The sequence below is a fragment of the Cyrtonyx montezumae genome, unplaced genomic scaffold, assembly GCF_038088225.1.
Source record: "Cyrtonyx montezumae isolate F1298 unplaced genomic scaffold, pur_monq_1.0 scaffold_6, whole genome shotgun sequence".
NCBI classification, from domain to species: domain Eukaryota; kingdom Metazoa; phylum Chordata; class Aves; order Galliformes; family Odontophoridae; genus Cyrtonyx; species Cyrtonyx montezumae.
The window spans coordinates 10,161,981-10,177,281 of record NW_027072067.1 but is presented as its reverse complement, the minus strand read 5'-3'; the positions used below and the strand labels follow the sequence as shown (position 1 = coordinate 10,177,281).

General features: G+C 42.2%; 1 protein-coding gene across 1 annotated transcript in view; it reads left to right on the top strand.

The window, feature by feature from the left end:
- The window catches only part of DNAH1 (dynein axonemal heavy chain 1), a 65,330-nt gene that overhangs the window by 13,648 nt on the left and 36,381 nt on the right, over window positions 1–15,301 (top strand). Inside the window, 14 exon segments of the mRNA XM_065749695.1 lie at window positions 11–222; window positions 1,247–1,545; window positions 2,526–2,676; window positions 3,225–3,418; window positions 4,503–4,728; window positions 5,152–5,271; window positions 6,031–6,113; window positions 7,353–7,494; window positions 8,243–8,398; window positions 9,304–9,502; window positions 10,891–11,144; window positions 12,016–12,228; window positions 14,260–14,424; window positions 15,101–15,222. Coding sequence (XP_065605767.1) covers window positions 11–222; window positions 1,247–1,545; window positions 2,526–2,676; window positions 3,225–3,418; window positions 4,503–4,728; window positions 5,152–5,271; window positions 6,031–6,113; window positions 7,353–7,494; window positions 8,243–8,398; window positions 9,304–9,502; window positions 10,891–11,144; window positions 12,016–12,228; window positions 14,260–14,424; window positions 15,101–15,222 — 2,536 coding nt within the window.

The window sequence follows — 15,301 nt, the reverse complement described above, 5'->3', positions numbered from 1 at the left end:
TTGTTGTCAGGGCTCATTTGCATCCCAGACTATCCTTTTGGTGAACAACGAGCAGCCTTCAATTCTGTCTCACTCCTGACCAAGTCAGAAGTCATCCTTGTCCTTACACAGGTGCAAGATGAATGCAACAAGGCAGGGTCCATGTCTCTGTTTAACTCAAGCTTAGCCAAGCATGTCAGCTTGGAGGAGTTTGAAGAGATTCAGACCCAGACCTTCACTCAGGTAAGAGGAGCCGTAGGTCCCCTAGTCAGGATCAGCCAGTTCTGTCCATGAGCTTGGTCATGTGTCACATAGGGCTGCAGAACCCCCTTTTCCTCCTCCTTATCTCATGCAGGTTGCAGGCCTGACTGGCCTGCAAATAAGGAAAATAAAAACGAACAGATTCCCTATTCGTTTTTATTTTCCTATCCCTTCAGCTGCAAAGCACAAAGAGCTCTGACTTCTCCTGAAGCGCTCATGGGGGTAATGCTTTTCTACACTCTATGTTCTTCATGTGCTTAATTAGATTACTCTGCTTGCAATGCCAATAGACGAGGACAAAGAAGTTGCAGCTCTGTAATAACTCTCGACAGAAGATTTTCACACTCTCTAAATGAGGACAGCACTTTGCACACTGGATATGGCCACGTACAGCTTACTGATGGTTCTGCAGTAAATTAGTGGCAGAGGGCAGGTATGGGTCCTTCCCAGTGCCGTGCTGCTTCAGATAGGCAGTGCTGTCATCCGCTCAGTGACTGAGGTTGTGTTATTGCACAAAAGCAGCAGCTGCCTGTGGAGCAAAAGTGACACTTGGTGGTATTTTAATATAAGAAAACACTGCAGGCTGCTGCTGCCCTTGGCTACTTCCCTCTTTCTCCTCACTTGTCAAGAGAAAACAACAGTATGTCCTTTACTTGCTCATCATACTGTCTACACAACATTTTATGAGAGACCCTGACACAGACAGCTCCAGGGATACTGCTCGATAGAAAGGAGAACAAAAAGGAAAGACTGTGTATAAAAAGAAAGAACAGAGCTCTCCTGCTTTTTAATATTGGGCTTTCTCTTTGTAGGTCTTTTGTCAGTGAAGATGTGTGCTAAGGCAGATTCTGCGGTAGCTCTCCATGCATGCACATGTTTAGCTGCCATACCCAAAACAGTACTCAATACTACTCAGTATTTTGAACAGAGAGGGGTCTAGTGGGCCCAGCTGCTTTCTCACTAGCCCTTGGAAGATGACACAGTGTACTTTGTTTCTTTGCCCTAGGTGCAGGCTTTTCTCAAGGATACTTGGATCAATACTCTAAAGACTGCAGTACAGATCAGCCTGAGAGATGCAGGCGAAGACTGGTACAACCTGGAGCAGAGCAGTTGGGATGTCTACCAGATGTCCAAACTACATAAGCTGATGAAGCGCATCAGATTCGTCCAGCAGGACTCAGTGCGCTGTCTGGTGCACAGCTCACTGATCAGATTCATCCAGCTTTTGCTGGATGCTTGCCACAGTGTCTTGAATTGCTCAGAGGATATGGAATGGGGAGATGACCTCATCCATAGTCCCTACAGGTATGGAAGGGAGAGAAAAGAAGGTTGAAGGGTGGAAAGAGCAGAAAAGTGAAGTATTGTTTTTGCAAGTAAGCTTTGCGCTGAAGGAGGGATGTAGGCTGGGGTGTTCTCCCCAGTCCTCCACCTGACGTACTCACTTGGATCTGGGAGCTGGACACAAAGTTGACTGTTCTGCTAGTACAGATTTCAAGTGTACTTGATTTAGCAATACGAGGCAGCTCACGGAACCAAGGTCTGCTACCTAAGCGTGATGTTCCAAAGATTAACCATGTCCAGCATCCTCAAAGGAGCAAGTAATTACTGTCAGCTTCTCATTGGAGACCAGGAAGAAGAATGCCAGGAGGTGCTGTGGACACTTACTTCCGTTCTTGTGTTAAAACTCAGGATTAAGATCTGTTCTGGGATCTCTAAGGAATACCAAATTCAGTCAAGGTGCCTGCATTTTTTTTTCCTGTGAGCATTGATTTCAAGATTTCTACCCTTTGTCATATTAAAAAGGAGAGGTTTAGAAACTGAACATTCAGAAAATTGAAGCCATGCACGTGGAACTTTTACCAGACTTTGGAACTGGTGTAAGTCTTTATGCTAACTTCAGCTGATCCTGATCTGTGCTGGTGGGATATGAGATTAGGAAAAACTCAATATCTTTTCTGGAAAGTGCATTTTGAGAGTATTTTGAAGAGGCTGAATGCCTGGTTTGAAAAGTGTCTGCAGGTCTTCTGTAAAGCAGCTCTGTAAGGTTATGACTTCTGGGGGTCCTAGAATGTCATGATTGCCATTTCCTTCTCCTTACTCAGATGAGAGGTCTCTGTGTCTTTACTGGTAATACCAGAATGTGGTTTTTTGTACTTCAATCTTCATGGGAGCTGTCCCCCTCACCTCTGCTTTCGTCTCCTGTCCATAAGTGTTGTAGTATTAGCCCCACTTGCATATGTTGTCTCAAAAAAATCCCTGCTCTTCCTTACCTCTTCCCACTGCAGGCCTCGAAGGAATCCAATCTTTGTTATAGACCTTGTGCTAGATGGCAGTGGTGTTCACTTCAGCCCCTCCGAGGAGAGTTTTAAGGAGTCCCTCCTTTCTCTGTTGGATAAGGGAATCCTGGTGACTCACACTATCCCACAGCTGGAGAAGGTAACTGTTCTGCATCAACAGTAATGCAGGTGTGCAAGCTGTATTGCAGCAAGGCATAGGCAGCCTCAAGCCTGTACTGAGATTGGGAACTGCAGAAGTAGGTAGCTGGCAATCTGGTTTAATTAGTTTGGGCACAGCACTGTGCTAATGCAGTTCTATTCTAGCAGAATTTCTCCATGCTGTGCATCTCTTTAACTATTCTACATGACTTCTCTGTTTTGGAGTATCAGGTTCAATGGAGACTTGTCCTAAGCAGCCTGATTGCCTTGGGTGTGTGGCAGGTAGCAAAAATAGATTCATAAAGGAGTTAGCACATTTTCCAGTGCTGGCAGTGTGGTGCAGTTATCTTCTCTGCATCCTTCTCCGTCTTAGTATAAAAGACCTAACTCCCTAGATCCTCCTTCTTTGGGGAGTACTGTAACAGTGACAGAACAATTCCTGACACTGTAGAAGGACGGTCTGTGTGACTACCCAAAGATGCCACCTCTTGTTGGAGGGCCATGGTTAGCTGTGCTAGTCCTGAAAGAGCTTTGCCCTTCTTCTTCCAGTACGTTTTGGAGAACATACCTATCACAGGCACAGTCTTTTTGGACTCTGTAGGCCTACGTGAACCAGAAGTGGAAGAAACGCGTGTGGCTCTGCAGTCTACCATTCAGAAGGCACTGATCCCTCTCCAAGCCTATGCTAAGAAGTATGAGAAGTTCTTAGAGCTCAATAACAGTGGCATCGAGTACTTCCTAAAGTAAGTGGTATATCACAGCTGTACCATTGAAATAAACAACAAACCTTTTCTGAAGCTGTTGTGTGGATGTGTGTGGGAATACAGGACTGTTTTGAGCCCCTAAGTCTGTTCAAGCGGTGTCAGATACTTCTGACACCTCATCATCCCAGATACTCATACCATCAGAGGCAGCCTTCTACCATGAGCGGTGGTCTGTGTTTTTAGAGGAAATTGGTGATGACAATGAGAATTTGTGCTTCTGAGAGCAGTCACGTTCCTGACATGTTTGTAGGTATAATTGGAGATATTAATGGCCCTAAAAAGGATTCATTCTGTTTGAAAATCCAATTAGCATGCCTGACTCTGACCTTCTTCAAACAGCATCTGTTCGTGCTGATAACATTCTGTAGAAAGCAATGTTTTCTTTTGTTTTCAGCCTCATTGTTCTCACTGCCCAAACTCCTCTTTACACCTGTGCTGTCCTTAAGTCTCCAGTTATGTTAATGGTCTTATTTTTGCATCTTTTCTCTAGTCAGTACAAACAGTGGGGCTGAAGTCCTATTTTCTTTTGTTATTACAAATTCAGTAATTTACAAATCCTACATGACTAGTTCCTGTGTCTTCCCAGAACACACTTTCTAATCTTACCCTGTTTATTCCTGTACTTTAATTTTGTCTGTCTCTCTTGCCTTAACACCTTTCCAGTGTTCTTCTATTCCTTTCCTGCAGATAAATTATTTTTTGTTCATATTCCTCTCTTGACAACTATTGTGCTCTAGAATCCATAGTCAGTTTTTGTCTGTCCAGTCTTTTTTTCTTCCCTGGAATGTTCCCAGCTGCACATCAATGTCTTCTCGTACTTTACTGTGATATGAATACACTTCTTGCTTCCTATGTAGACATCCCTTCTGTTGTAAGGTCTAAAAGGCATTGGCAGCCTGTGGTTACAGAAGTTGCATGCATTCAAATAGAAGCCTGTTTTAATAATGTGTACGTTCACAGTTATTAACATAATTGGACATGTCTGGGCATCTTTCAAACAGGAGGGATGCTTAGATAAACTTAAGGTCTATGTTACCTTTTTTGTTGGTGGTTTTACTTGTAGAGACTACCAAGAACAATGTCCACCTGCTCAGGAGGTAAAGGCTATAGTGAACACGTACTTGTCTGAAAAGGAGAACCTGCACAACTCTCTACCTACTTCTGTCATCATTGGTCCCTTCAATGTCAGAGTAGAAGATGTTAAGCAAAACTTGTCCAGAAAGTACAAAGCACTTGCCACTTCTATGTTGGACTTACTTGCTGAAAGCCTCCATTCAAAGGTGGAGAATGTAAGTTACCTGGTTCAAAAGTTTGTCTGTCAGCATCTTGTCTTATCCCTCTGCTTTTGAAGTTACTGTGTTTGTGATATGGCCAAAGGTGGCAACTGAGCCCTTATTAATGAGGATATTTTAAAGATTGCTTTGGAATTATTAGTAAAAAAAAATAAAATATGAAGAGATACACAGACTCAACCTTAATAATTTCTGTGCCTAACAAAAATGCAAGTCTTCAGGGCCCTACTACTTTATAGGAATGTGTTTGTGGGTTTAAAAGATCTGCATAATGGAAGGCTGGAAGGTCCTTCTAATTGCTCTAAAGATAACTGAAATACAGTTATGTCTTCCAGTTGTCAATGAGATGAGGCTTGCTAGCCCTGTGATGAAGCTGCACACCTGTAGGGGTGGTCTTTTCTTTGCTGTGTCTTCCTTCAGATCTGTGAGGCATACGGAGCTGTCAGCTTGAGAATGCATGAGCAACCAAACAATATAGAGGAGCTGACTGAACTGCAGGAGTGGATGAAGGCAGTCCCTGAGCAGCTGGCTGTGCAGGAGGTAGGGCATGCTCTCCCCATGGGCACCAAGGGCAGTGGGGAGGAAACTTGTTAGTGTTATGTTTGATGTCTCAAAAGCAAAAATCCACTTTTTTTGCTTATACGTCTGTGTATGCAAGGCCATATGATTCCTAGCTATCAAAATTGTATTTTTAAATATGTAACACTAATGTAAATATCTATGCTGACAAACCTAAAATAGCAGTTAAAGCAGTTAAAAATCTTGTTGTGAAAGAGTTATGTATGCTTTTTGCTACCTTAATTATCCATTCTGCATTTGTGTACAAAAAAAACCCATCCTCTGAAAATTAATGCTGTTTTCAAGAAAATATTACTGCTACCAAATTCTTGCATTTGCTGTTAATTAATTTCTTCTGATAAAACATTTTAGTTACCTCAAAGCATTTTGCTGTGTAGGTCTCCTCCCAGTTGTGCATGACAAACAAATGCACCAAGCTCTGACTTGACAATGCCAAAGGTACAACCTGGAGGATAACTCAAGACACTCAGTTTCTGTCCAGCATGTTTCATTCATGTTGAACAGAGAGGGATATGGTAGCTTTATCATTAGTGGAACAAGAGCTTGGAAATCCATTCCTCCTGTTCACACAGCAGAGGAGCGGTCTTACGTTACATTAAACTTGTGTGACTAAATTCCTTCAAAGGCACCTCATGAAAATGAGGTATGCACCAGAGAGTTAGGATTACTATGTTCTAAAGGTGTCTTTTTTTTTTTGTCTCTTTTTCTCACTGTGTGCAGAAACTGATTTGTGAAGTCATGGAAGATTACAAAGTCATGGAGGAATTCCTTTACAGTCTCACCGATAAAGATTTCAATGACAAGTGAGCACAAGTCATTCTTCCTGCTGACAAAGTGGGACACTTTGCAGCAATTACTACTCTCAGTGCTTCAGGGTCTGTGTGTCTATCAAAAGCTTCAGTAGAACTTTTAAGTGTCACTCAGCTATATGAGCACTGAATTCTTGAAATGAAGCTTATACAGAAGCATGGATTCATGCTGCCTTCTTGCATGGGGCAAGGCAAACTGGTAGCTATTAACCTGTTTAAACATATTTAAGCTCTTCTATCTTGTTGTGGTTTTTTTTTTTTTTGGAGACTTTTGCAAGGTCTCAAAAGTGCACGGTTTATTCAGTGTCTGAAACTGAACAGATATTTCCAAGGTAGAAATGCTTCCAGCATTTTCTGAGCATTAAGAAGGAATATAAACCTGTATCATTATTACTGCATTTCTTCTCCATGCAGTCTCTTAATTTTATTCTTGGCTGCGTTATTCAGATTGAGATGTCCTGCAACATTGACTCACACAGCTATGCAGCTTCTGAAGTCACCTTAGTGAGTCTGCACTGTGTTTCTGAAACTAGAATTATAAGGTGCACAGTGCAGAAAAAAACTAATGACCCACAAACAAAAACCCACAGAAATTGCACTGAAAAGCAGCTAGCTCTAGGACAGCTTAGGACAGATGCCAACGTTGGGCCCACTGGCTGAACTTGGCACATGCAGGACTAGCAGGTGATCCCCACATTCCCAGGTGTTTGGCAGGTGTGTGGCCATGAGTACAATGCTGCAAAGCTTGCATTTGGCATTGTACACAAGCTCATAAGTCCAAATGGAGGAATAGTGGGCAATGGCTAAGAACCAAGAAATGTGCCTTAGTTCCTTTGAAGGAACTGGGCTTGTTTAGCTTGGAGAAGAGAAGGCTCTGGGGAGACTTCATTGTGGCCTTGTGAACATAGTCAAAGAAAGATGTTCCTTCTGGATGCCTACTGTTGTTTTGCTATTTCCTAGCTTTTCAGCAAGATTACTAGTTTGTTCCTCTTGAAATGTCCCTCTACCTCTTTCTCAAGGGAGTGAGTTTTCAAATTCAATAGCTTAGTCATGAGGACTACATATGAACAAGAAACTGAAAGGAATTTCTTTGTTGAAACCACATTAATTTTTGTGTTTGTGGATCTTTCTTGTTTGGTTGGAGTTGTCTTTTTCATTCTGTTCTTCTCAGCTTTTCAACAATATGCTCAAAAAGCCTCTTTCTCTCTCTCTCGTGACATCCTGTGAGTGCAGGTGGGCTGCAAGTTACTGGCCACTGAAAATAGCTATGCAAACTGAGGCTATTCGGCTCCAGCACCTGGAGGATGAAGAAAGATTCCGCAAAATCCAAGTAATGGATCACAGCACGTTTGAAGATAAACTGGAGGACATGAAGGTATTAAACTTTGAGAGAGAGATTGTCTGAAACCAAAGGCCTTACTCTAAAGCTTAAGGCGAGACAGCTAGGGAACTGCCACTGCTGAGATGAACAGCAAAAAGAGGCAGTCTTGGGACTTGAATGCAGTTTTATCTTTCCCTCTGAGTGGAAAATGGCAACACAAAGTCCTTTGGTATGGAGGAGTTCTTCTCTTCTGAGATGGCAGTTCACAGAAAAGGAGTATTAACACTTTAACTCCCAGTGCCACACATGATGTTATGATCTGGAATACCAATAACAAAAGTCATAAAACTGTGACAGTGGTTATCCATAGAAAACTTCAGATGATATTTTAGTGGTTTTAGGTTGATGTATTGTTGGGCCAAAAATTATCTGAAGGAAGCTTCTGCTTTTTATTGGAGTTGGGCTTTTGATTAGGCGTTTTTCTTTGAATACAGTACTCTGCAGGAAATGCTGATTTTTTTTCACCAGGGAAAAGTAAGAGACAATATTCTAATTCTTGTGCCCCAGATGCGCTTCTTTCTCATGTACTCAGTTCCCTACAGCATATCTTCCATGATGTGCTGCCATCATAGGGGAAATAACAGCAGTCAGGGAACTCACTTTACGTGGAAGACCCTGAAATAATAGCAGAGTTTTGGAAAAATCTTAGCTTCCTATCATGTTCATTACATTCAAAGTTGAGACTTCCAGAAGCAGCACTTGGGTTCACAGCCACACCTCATGCCTGACTTTTCTCTTTCAGCTGATTATAGGTGAATTTTCTGTCTGGGTGGATGTTAAACAAGCTCATACTTTGGCTAATGATGCAAGACAGGTCAGGAAGCAGCTGGAGGAGCTTCAGAATTTGGCAGTTCTCTACAACAAACGGGAAAAAATCTTTGGGATGAAAGTTACTAATGTAAGTATTAGTTCCTGTACCCACAGAACTCTAACCTGTGTCAGGCCTCCTGGGTGGTAGATAGAGCAAGTAATAAGTCACACTTTCTCCACAAGAAATCCTTCATTCTCTTTCTGTTTTTTCTGATGCTGATTAGAGAGACTCCATTGTCCCGTAGGGTGATGGTGCTGCTCTATCACTCTGTACTGAAGAAGAGCTGGTCCCAGATTTATGTTCACGAGCCTGATATTGCCCCTTCTGTGACAGTTTTTGGGAGTAAGTGCTCAGACTTGAGTGATGTTGATGAGGAAGAGTCAGAGAGGAAGGTCTTGATGCAGCAGTTAATACACATTGATTTCTCTAAGGCAGTTACTGCAGTTGTGTAGATGTAAATGCCAATGGTTGCATAGTGGTGGCAGGGCTCAGATGGTGACATATTCTAGTTTATATAGTTACAAACACTCATTTTTGCATGTGACTCTTCAGCTGTCAGTGCGTCATTGTCACCCACGTCCAGCCCAGTCTGGCTGCAAAGCAGAAGTGAAGTTTACATGATCCTTTTCTACCTCTCAGTCTATGATTGCTTCACTGTAAGGACTCAAATTTCAATATGTTCAATATGAAGTGTGCTGTGTGCTTCTTCTGAGTGTATGTGGACTGCCCATCACAGCCTCCTCATTCACAACAGAGCATTTGTAAGGCAAGTGGAGAGAGTCTTTTTGTGCCAGACATGTGCTGTGGCCTGACCTTGTAATGCCCAACTTTGCTAGTTGCTCTTTTTTGAGTTGCTCTTTTTTGGGTCCTTTGAGAAGAAAGTCTGATGCATCCTTTTGAAAGTAGTTTTCTCATTACTTGCTTAAGGCTCAAAAGAAGAGTTGTGCCCTTTTTAGCCTTTTGACGTGCTTGCTTTTTCTTTCTTTCCAAAGTATAAGAAGCTACCCAAGATGGTGAAGGACTTCCAGCCATATTGTGATCTCTGGACTACAGTGTCAGACTGGTTGTACTGGTGTAAGAGCTGGATGGATGGTCCTCTCATTAAAATTGAAGCTGAGCAGCTGGAAAAGAATGTCACTGACTCTTTTAAGACAATGCAGAAATGTGTGAGGCAATTAAAAAACTCCCCAGGTAGCTATGCAGTCTGGAGAAGGGATGGTGGTGCACATATTGATGTAAAGAATGTCACAGGATGCTTAGAACGGGGATTGTGAGAATGTCGCACAGATGCGTTGTGTATTAGTGCCAGCTGAGAAACTGGTAGTAAGGCTTGTTTTCTCTTTTTTTTTTTTTGTTCTGGAAGGATGATGATTTACATCTAAATGCTGGTTTTGCTGCTTGAAGTACTAGTTTGGCATGGAAACAATAAATCTCCAAATTACTTTTATACCTCATTCCCAAGATAGCTCTGAGATAAAATCCAGCCTCCTATGCTGCAGTTTATTTCATTTTATACAAGTTATTAAATATTCTCTAGATTACTCATAGAGAATTAATATGTAGCTTAGTGGTTGATGACCAGAGGCCTATGAGTTTAAACCCTTATTCAAGTCAGGCAGGAAAGAAACTTGAAGCTGGGTGCTGTTCTTGGCCAAATTATTTTTTCCATGGGCCAATTAATTATATACGTATATAAAAATTGCAAACTCTAGAAATTATATCTGTAGAATGCAATAACTGTTTTTCTTGGTATCTAAATGTATATGAAATTTAAATGATCTCATCCAGCCCTTGCAATTCACATGAAGGACTTTTTATCATGACTCCTAGTACAAGTGGAATTGAGTCTTGAGTCTTCAGTCACAGCTTAATTTCCCATTCCTTGATTCTGCGAGATCTGTTGGTCATTCTTTGGAGTTAATTCTAAAATCTCCTACCAGATGGCTTAGATTGAAATATATTTTGTAGTGGGAATTTTTTTATTCATCTTTTTTGACTTGAATTCTCTTTTAAACAATGCCATGAATCAGCCCCAATGGAGGAGGTGATGAGTGGATGTGTGAGTAACTATGAATCATTATGGTAAACAGAAATACTAAGAATACCTGCTTATATTTATGGCAATAAATCCACCTGGTACAATTTATGCCTAGGCCTTGAGTCTCCTTGCCCTTGTGTACCACCTAGTAGAGACAATAGGGTACTTGCATCCTTGCTGTGATTGTGCAGCCCTGCCATGCAGGGTGCAGTCAATAAGAGGCATATCTGGCAGCCAGACCTTGAAAGGAAATCTTATGGTGAGCTCTAGGCTAAGGCACACCTCTGCTTAGCATGGATTTGCCTCTAGCAGATGTGAGGCTAATAGGCAGGTCTGCTTCTAGGAGTAGGCTTATCTTTGCTTAACAGCAGCACAGAGAGAATCTTCAAGCCTGCATTTTCCATTGCTTTCTCTCCTGCTGCTTTTCCTCATAACCTGTGTCTACAAGCATGTCAGGCTTTAGATAACTTCTTGTAGGAAGTTAAGGCAACTTCCTTACGTGCTGTTATTGCTGATGATTTTCTGTTTCTCTTCCTGAAAGCATGCCAGGGTGTGGCAATGGAGTTCCAAGACAAGATTGAAGAGTTCAGACAATACGTCCCCTTAATCCAAGGGCTGAACAATCCTGGTATGAGAAGGAGGCACTGGAAGATGCTGTCAGAAGATATTAACATGGATATTGAGCTAGGATCCAGTCTAACACTTCGTCAGTGTTTGGATATGAACCTGCTGGACCATATTGAGAGTATTACCAAAGTGGCTGAGATAGCTGGCGAGGAATATGCTATTGAGAATGTGAGGAGAGAGAAACTTGTGTCTGGTTGTTTTTAGGGATGTTTCTGTGGGACTTGTGTCAAGCAGCCATTCATTGCCTTGGGTGGCATTCATTTTTTCCAGAACTTTATGCACGTTCTACAGCACAAATGAGAAGTCCCTTAGAGATGGGAGCAATGACCACCTGATTGAGTTTGTGCACTAGAAATTATTTTGCCGTGCATGGAACCTACAGTTGCAGCATAATATTGCTACCTGATGGTTGTGTTGATCCACTGGTTGGTTCCCTCACCTCACTGTGAGATTGGTAACTGTTTAAGTTAAAATAGTTTGATTGTCAGCATTCTCCCTGTCAAAAATCATGTCAGGGAGATTAGCTGTGAGTAGAAATAGAGGTGGCAAATCCTTTTACACAGTGAACATGTGCAAGGAGGATTTGATGGCTCTGGAGATTTGTAGGCTGGATAGCCTTTCACTTTCAGTTCATTAGTTCTGATGTGATCTAAGGTGGTCTTAATTGAAAGTCATTACTATATGGCAGCTTTTGTTCTCTGAAAGCTCAGGTGAGTTCCCAGTGGATAGCTGCCCCATCCACAAAGCCATCATAACCATTATCATTAACAGAAACTCTCCTGGTATCCTCTGTGCATCCAAGTAGTATCAACGGTGCACTGGATTCTGAAGAATCCCCTCAAGTTGTCCTTTTAGGATAGTACCAAGGTGTAGAGTCAATGGGCAAATGGTGTGTGTGATGCATTAAATACACAGCTGCAGTTTTCAGTGGCATCCAAGGGCAAAAATCTGTCAGCAGGCATTAAGAGAGATGTGGAAGGTGCAATAACCATTACATAGGTTGTATTGGAGAATTAAATTGCTTGTCTCTCTGTTCCAGGCGCTCAACAAGATGGAGAGTGAATGGAGCTCTGTTTCATTTACTGTATCTCTTTACAAAGACACAGATACCTTTATTCTGAAAAACACTGATGAAGTTTCTCAGCTCTTAGATGATCATATTGTCATGATTCAGAGCATGTCCTTCTCACCATTCAAGAAACCTTTTGAGGACAGAATGAACGCATGGGAAAATAAGCTGAAGATGACTCAGGTACGAGTTTCTTAGCCGTGTATATCTGAAGGCCAGCATCTAGTCTGTGCTGCCATGCTTTAACGTGGACACTGTGGGTGGGTACACAGCTGTCAAGAAGATAATTTCTTTAGAGGAAGATGTCTGGTTAAATCTCTCTGATTCTAATAAAGGGGATGAACTCGGTGGCTTATTCTGCAAAGAGAAGTGCTGAAATTTCAGCCCTTTGCTACCTTGGAAAACACTTTTTGGTGGTGTTATACTGGCATCTCTAATAACAGTATACTAAGTGGACCTTACAGCTTCTTTAGAAGCCCTGTGCTAATCATATTAAACTAAAGCCTGGGTCCTGTCCGCACAACACCATTCATGTGTCAGCATAGGGTAACATGTAGAATACTGCTGCTCAGAACAACATCTGGCAAATGTAGCTGCTGTCCAGCACTTGTACGTAAGACCTGAGTTTGAATGCTCAGGACCTAGCAGGATTCTATCAGCAGAACAGTGTTTTGTTGTAGGGGGGAAATTTCTGTACAAGTATCTTGCTGAAGAACTCTGTTTGATTTATAGCAATATTATCTGTTATTCATAATTGCTTGTTTATTGGTGCTTACCATCTGGGTGTGCTTGGGCCATAGGCTGTTAGAGAGCTGATCTTATCTAATAAGGATACAGAAATGCTACTGTAAGCCCTAACGCAGAAGGTGATATGGGGAGATGCAGTTATTTACAGTGTGGCTTTGACTGTGATATTTTGTTTTCATCCTGCTTTTCCTACTTCTTCCCATTTCATTCCTTCCTGTCTATAAAGGCTCGTGAATCCTCTCTAGGGAAGTGGCTTATTAAGGTTTGCTGATGGAATGTGGCAAACACAGGTATCTGCATTATGAGGAAACCTCACTTCTTGCTAGGTCAAGCATCTGCATTTGTGCAAGGAATGGTAGAAGACAGCTTCCTCTAACCAAGGCTGATTTCATAAGTTCATAAGGTTGGAAAGGACCTACAAGATCATCTAGTCCAACCATCCTCCTATCACTATCCCTACCCAACTACTAAATCAAATCCCCTAGCACCTCATCTAAACGCTTCTTGAACAGTGCTAGGGATGGTGCCTCACCCACCTCCCTAGGCAGGCCATTCCAGTGCCTGACCACTCTTTCAGAAAAAAAATGTTTCCTCAGGTCTAATCTAAATCTTCCCCAGCGCAACTTGTGGCCATTCCCTCTCGTCCTGTCGTTATTTATCAGGGAGAAGAGGCCCACCCCCTCCTCACCACAACCCCCCTTCAGGAAGTGGTAGAGTGCAAATTTCCTCTGGCAGGCAGGAAGGCAGCCAAACACATTGCTTTGTGGGGTTGGGCAGGTCCCCCATACCTTCCAGTCTTCCCTTCCTGAAAATGGAAGAAGGGGGTGTTCTTCCAACCTAATTCTTGCTCCTGCAAATGCATGACAAACAGGGATTACTCTCTCATGTCTAACTTTAAATGCTTGGCTTTTCATTCATTCTCTTAATTCAGAGAAGATTGAAGATCTGTTTGTGGATTATTCTGTAGGCAAGGCTGGAGCCGGTTTACATGAGACAGGGGAGAGGATGTGGCAGAACTGCGGAGTCTAGGGTGTTTCATTTATCATTCTTTTTCCCCCAAAAAGCTCTTTTCACAAAATTAAATTCCCAGTTCATTTTACAAAAGTGATATCTTCTGTAAAATACAGAAACACTGGCTGCATAAATTTGACCTAGCATCACAAAGTCCCTTTGAAATTTAGTATTGACTTCCACGTAGATCCAAACAACCACGATTAAACCATTACATGCTGGTTCTGATGCCTACTGAAAGCAGTTAGCAAGAGAAATGTTTATATCATTTTTTAATTTATTTATTTTTGGGGGGGGAAGGGTGGGGAAGGGAACTTTCAATTCCTGGTTCTGCAGTTAGAACTGTGAGAGCTTTAAGTGCACCTCCTTCATTACTTTATTTATTAAGTCTATTGCATGGTTTTGATTGTTTGACTTAAGCAGGTTCATGGAGTGGTGTCTTGTCCTTCTCACTAGGATGTCCTAGAGAAATGGTTGAACTGTCAGTGCTCTTGGCTCTACCTGGAGCCCATCTTTAGCTCAGAAGAAATCAAAAGACAGCTGCCAGTGGAAAGTGAGCACTTTCAGATTATGGATACAGACTGGAGGATCATCATGAAGAATGCTAATGAAAATCCTGTGGTGAGTGCCTTGATGCAAGTACAGTTATTCCAAATTCCTTGGAGCTGTATCACATGAGTCATTGCTTTTGCAGTGGTCTGGGTATGATCAGTGCTGTATAAACAGTAAGACCTTGCCCAGATCAGTGTGCTAGATTTCTTCTCCTGGACCGTGACCTTTCCTTCTGGTGTCTAAGTCCACATAGTCATTCTCTGTGATGTCTTGCACCAGTCTGTTGTTTCCCAGTGAGTCTTCCCTAGCACACATAGTCTGTACCTCCAACAACTCTTGTAACCAGCTTTAACTCTTAACTGTAAGATACCTCCTTTGATTCTTCCTCAAGGCTGAATCTGTAAGATTGTTTAGGGTCATTGCTTGGCTCTTCTATTGCCCTTGCCTGGTTTCTGTGTCCCAGTACAAGTGCTCTACGCTCTTCTCCATTTTCCACTTCCCAGTACTCCATCACCACTTGTCTTCCTTATTACAAATGTTAGTACTTAGCAGAATCCAGAAAAGTTTGTCGTATTTATAAGTGCTGTTTCCCCTCCTTGCCCACAAAGCTCATACCTCTCCAGATCCTTGTGAAAGCACTGCTGTGAATCATTTTGATGCTATCCACTGGGCAGCTCAATTATCTCCAGTGCCTTATCCCCATATGTTCAGAATACTGATATTTGTGTCCCTGCTCTGCCTATAGGTGATGTCTTTGTGTCCTGATCCTGCGCTGCTAGAAAACCTACAAAAATGTAACAAACTACTAGAACTTGTGCAGAAAGGACTGAGTGAATACCTGGAGACCAAGAGATGTGCTTTTCCCCAGTAACCTCAAAATTCAGTGGGCTGGATCACACTTCCTAGTTCAGAAAGTATGAAAGGAGTGGTTCACTCCTGTTAACTG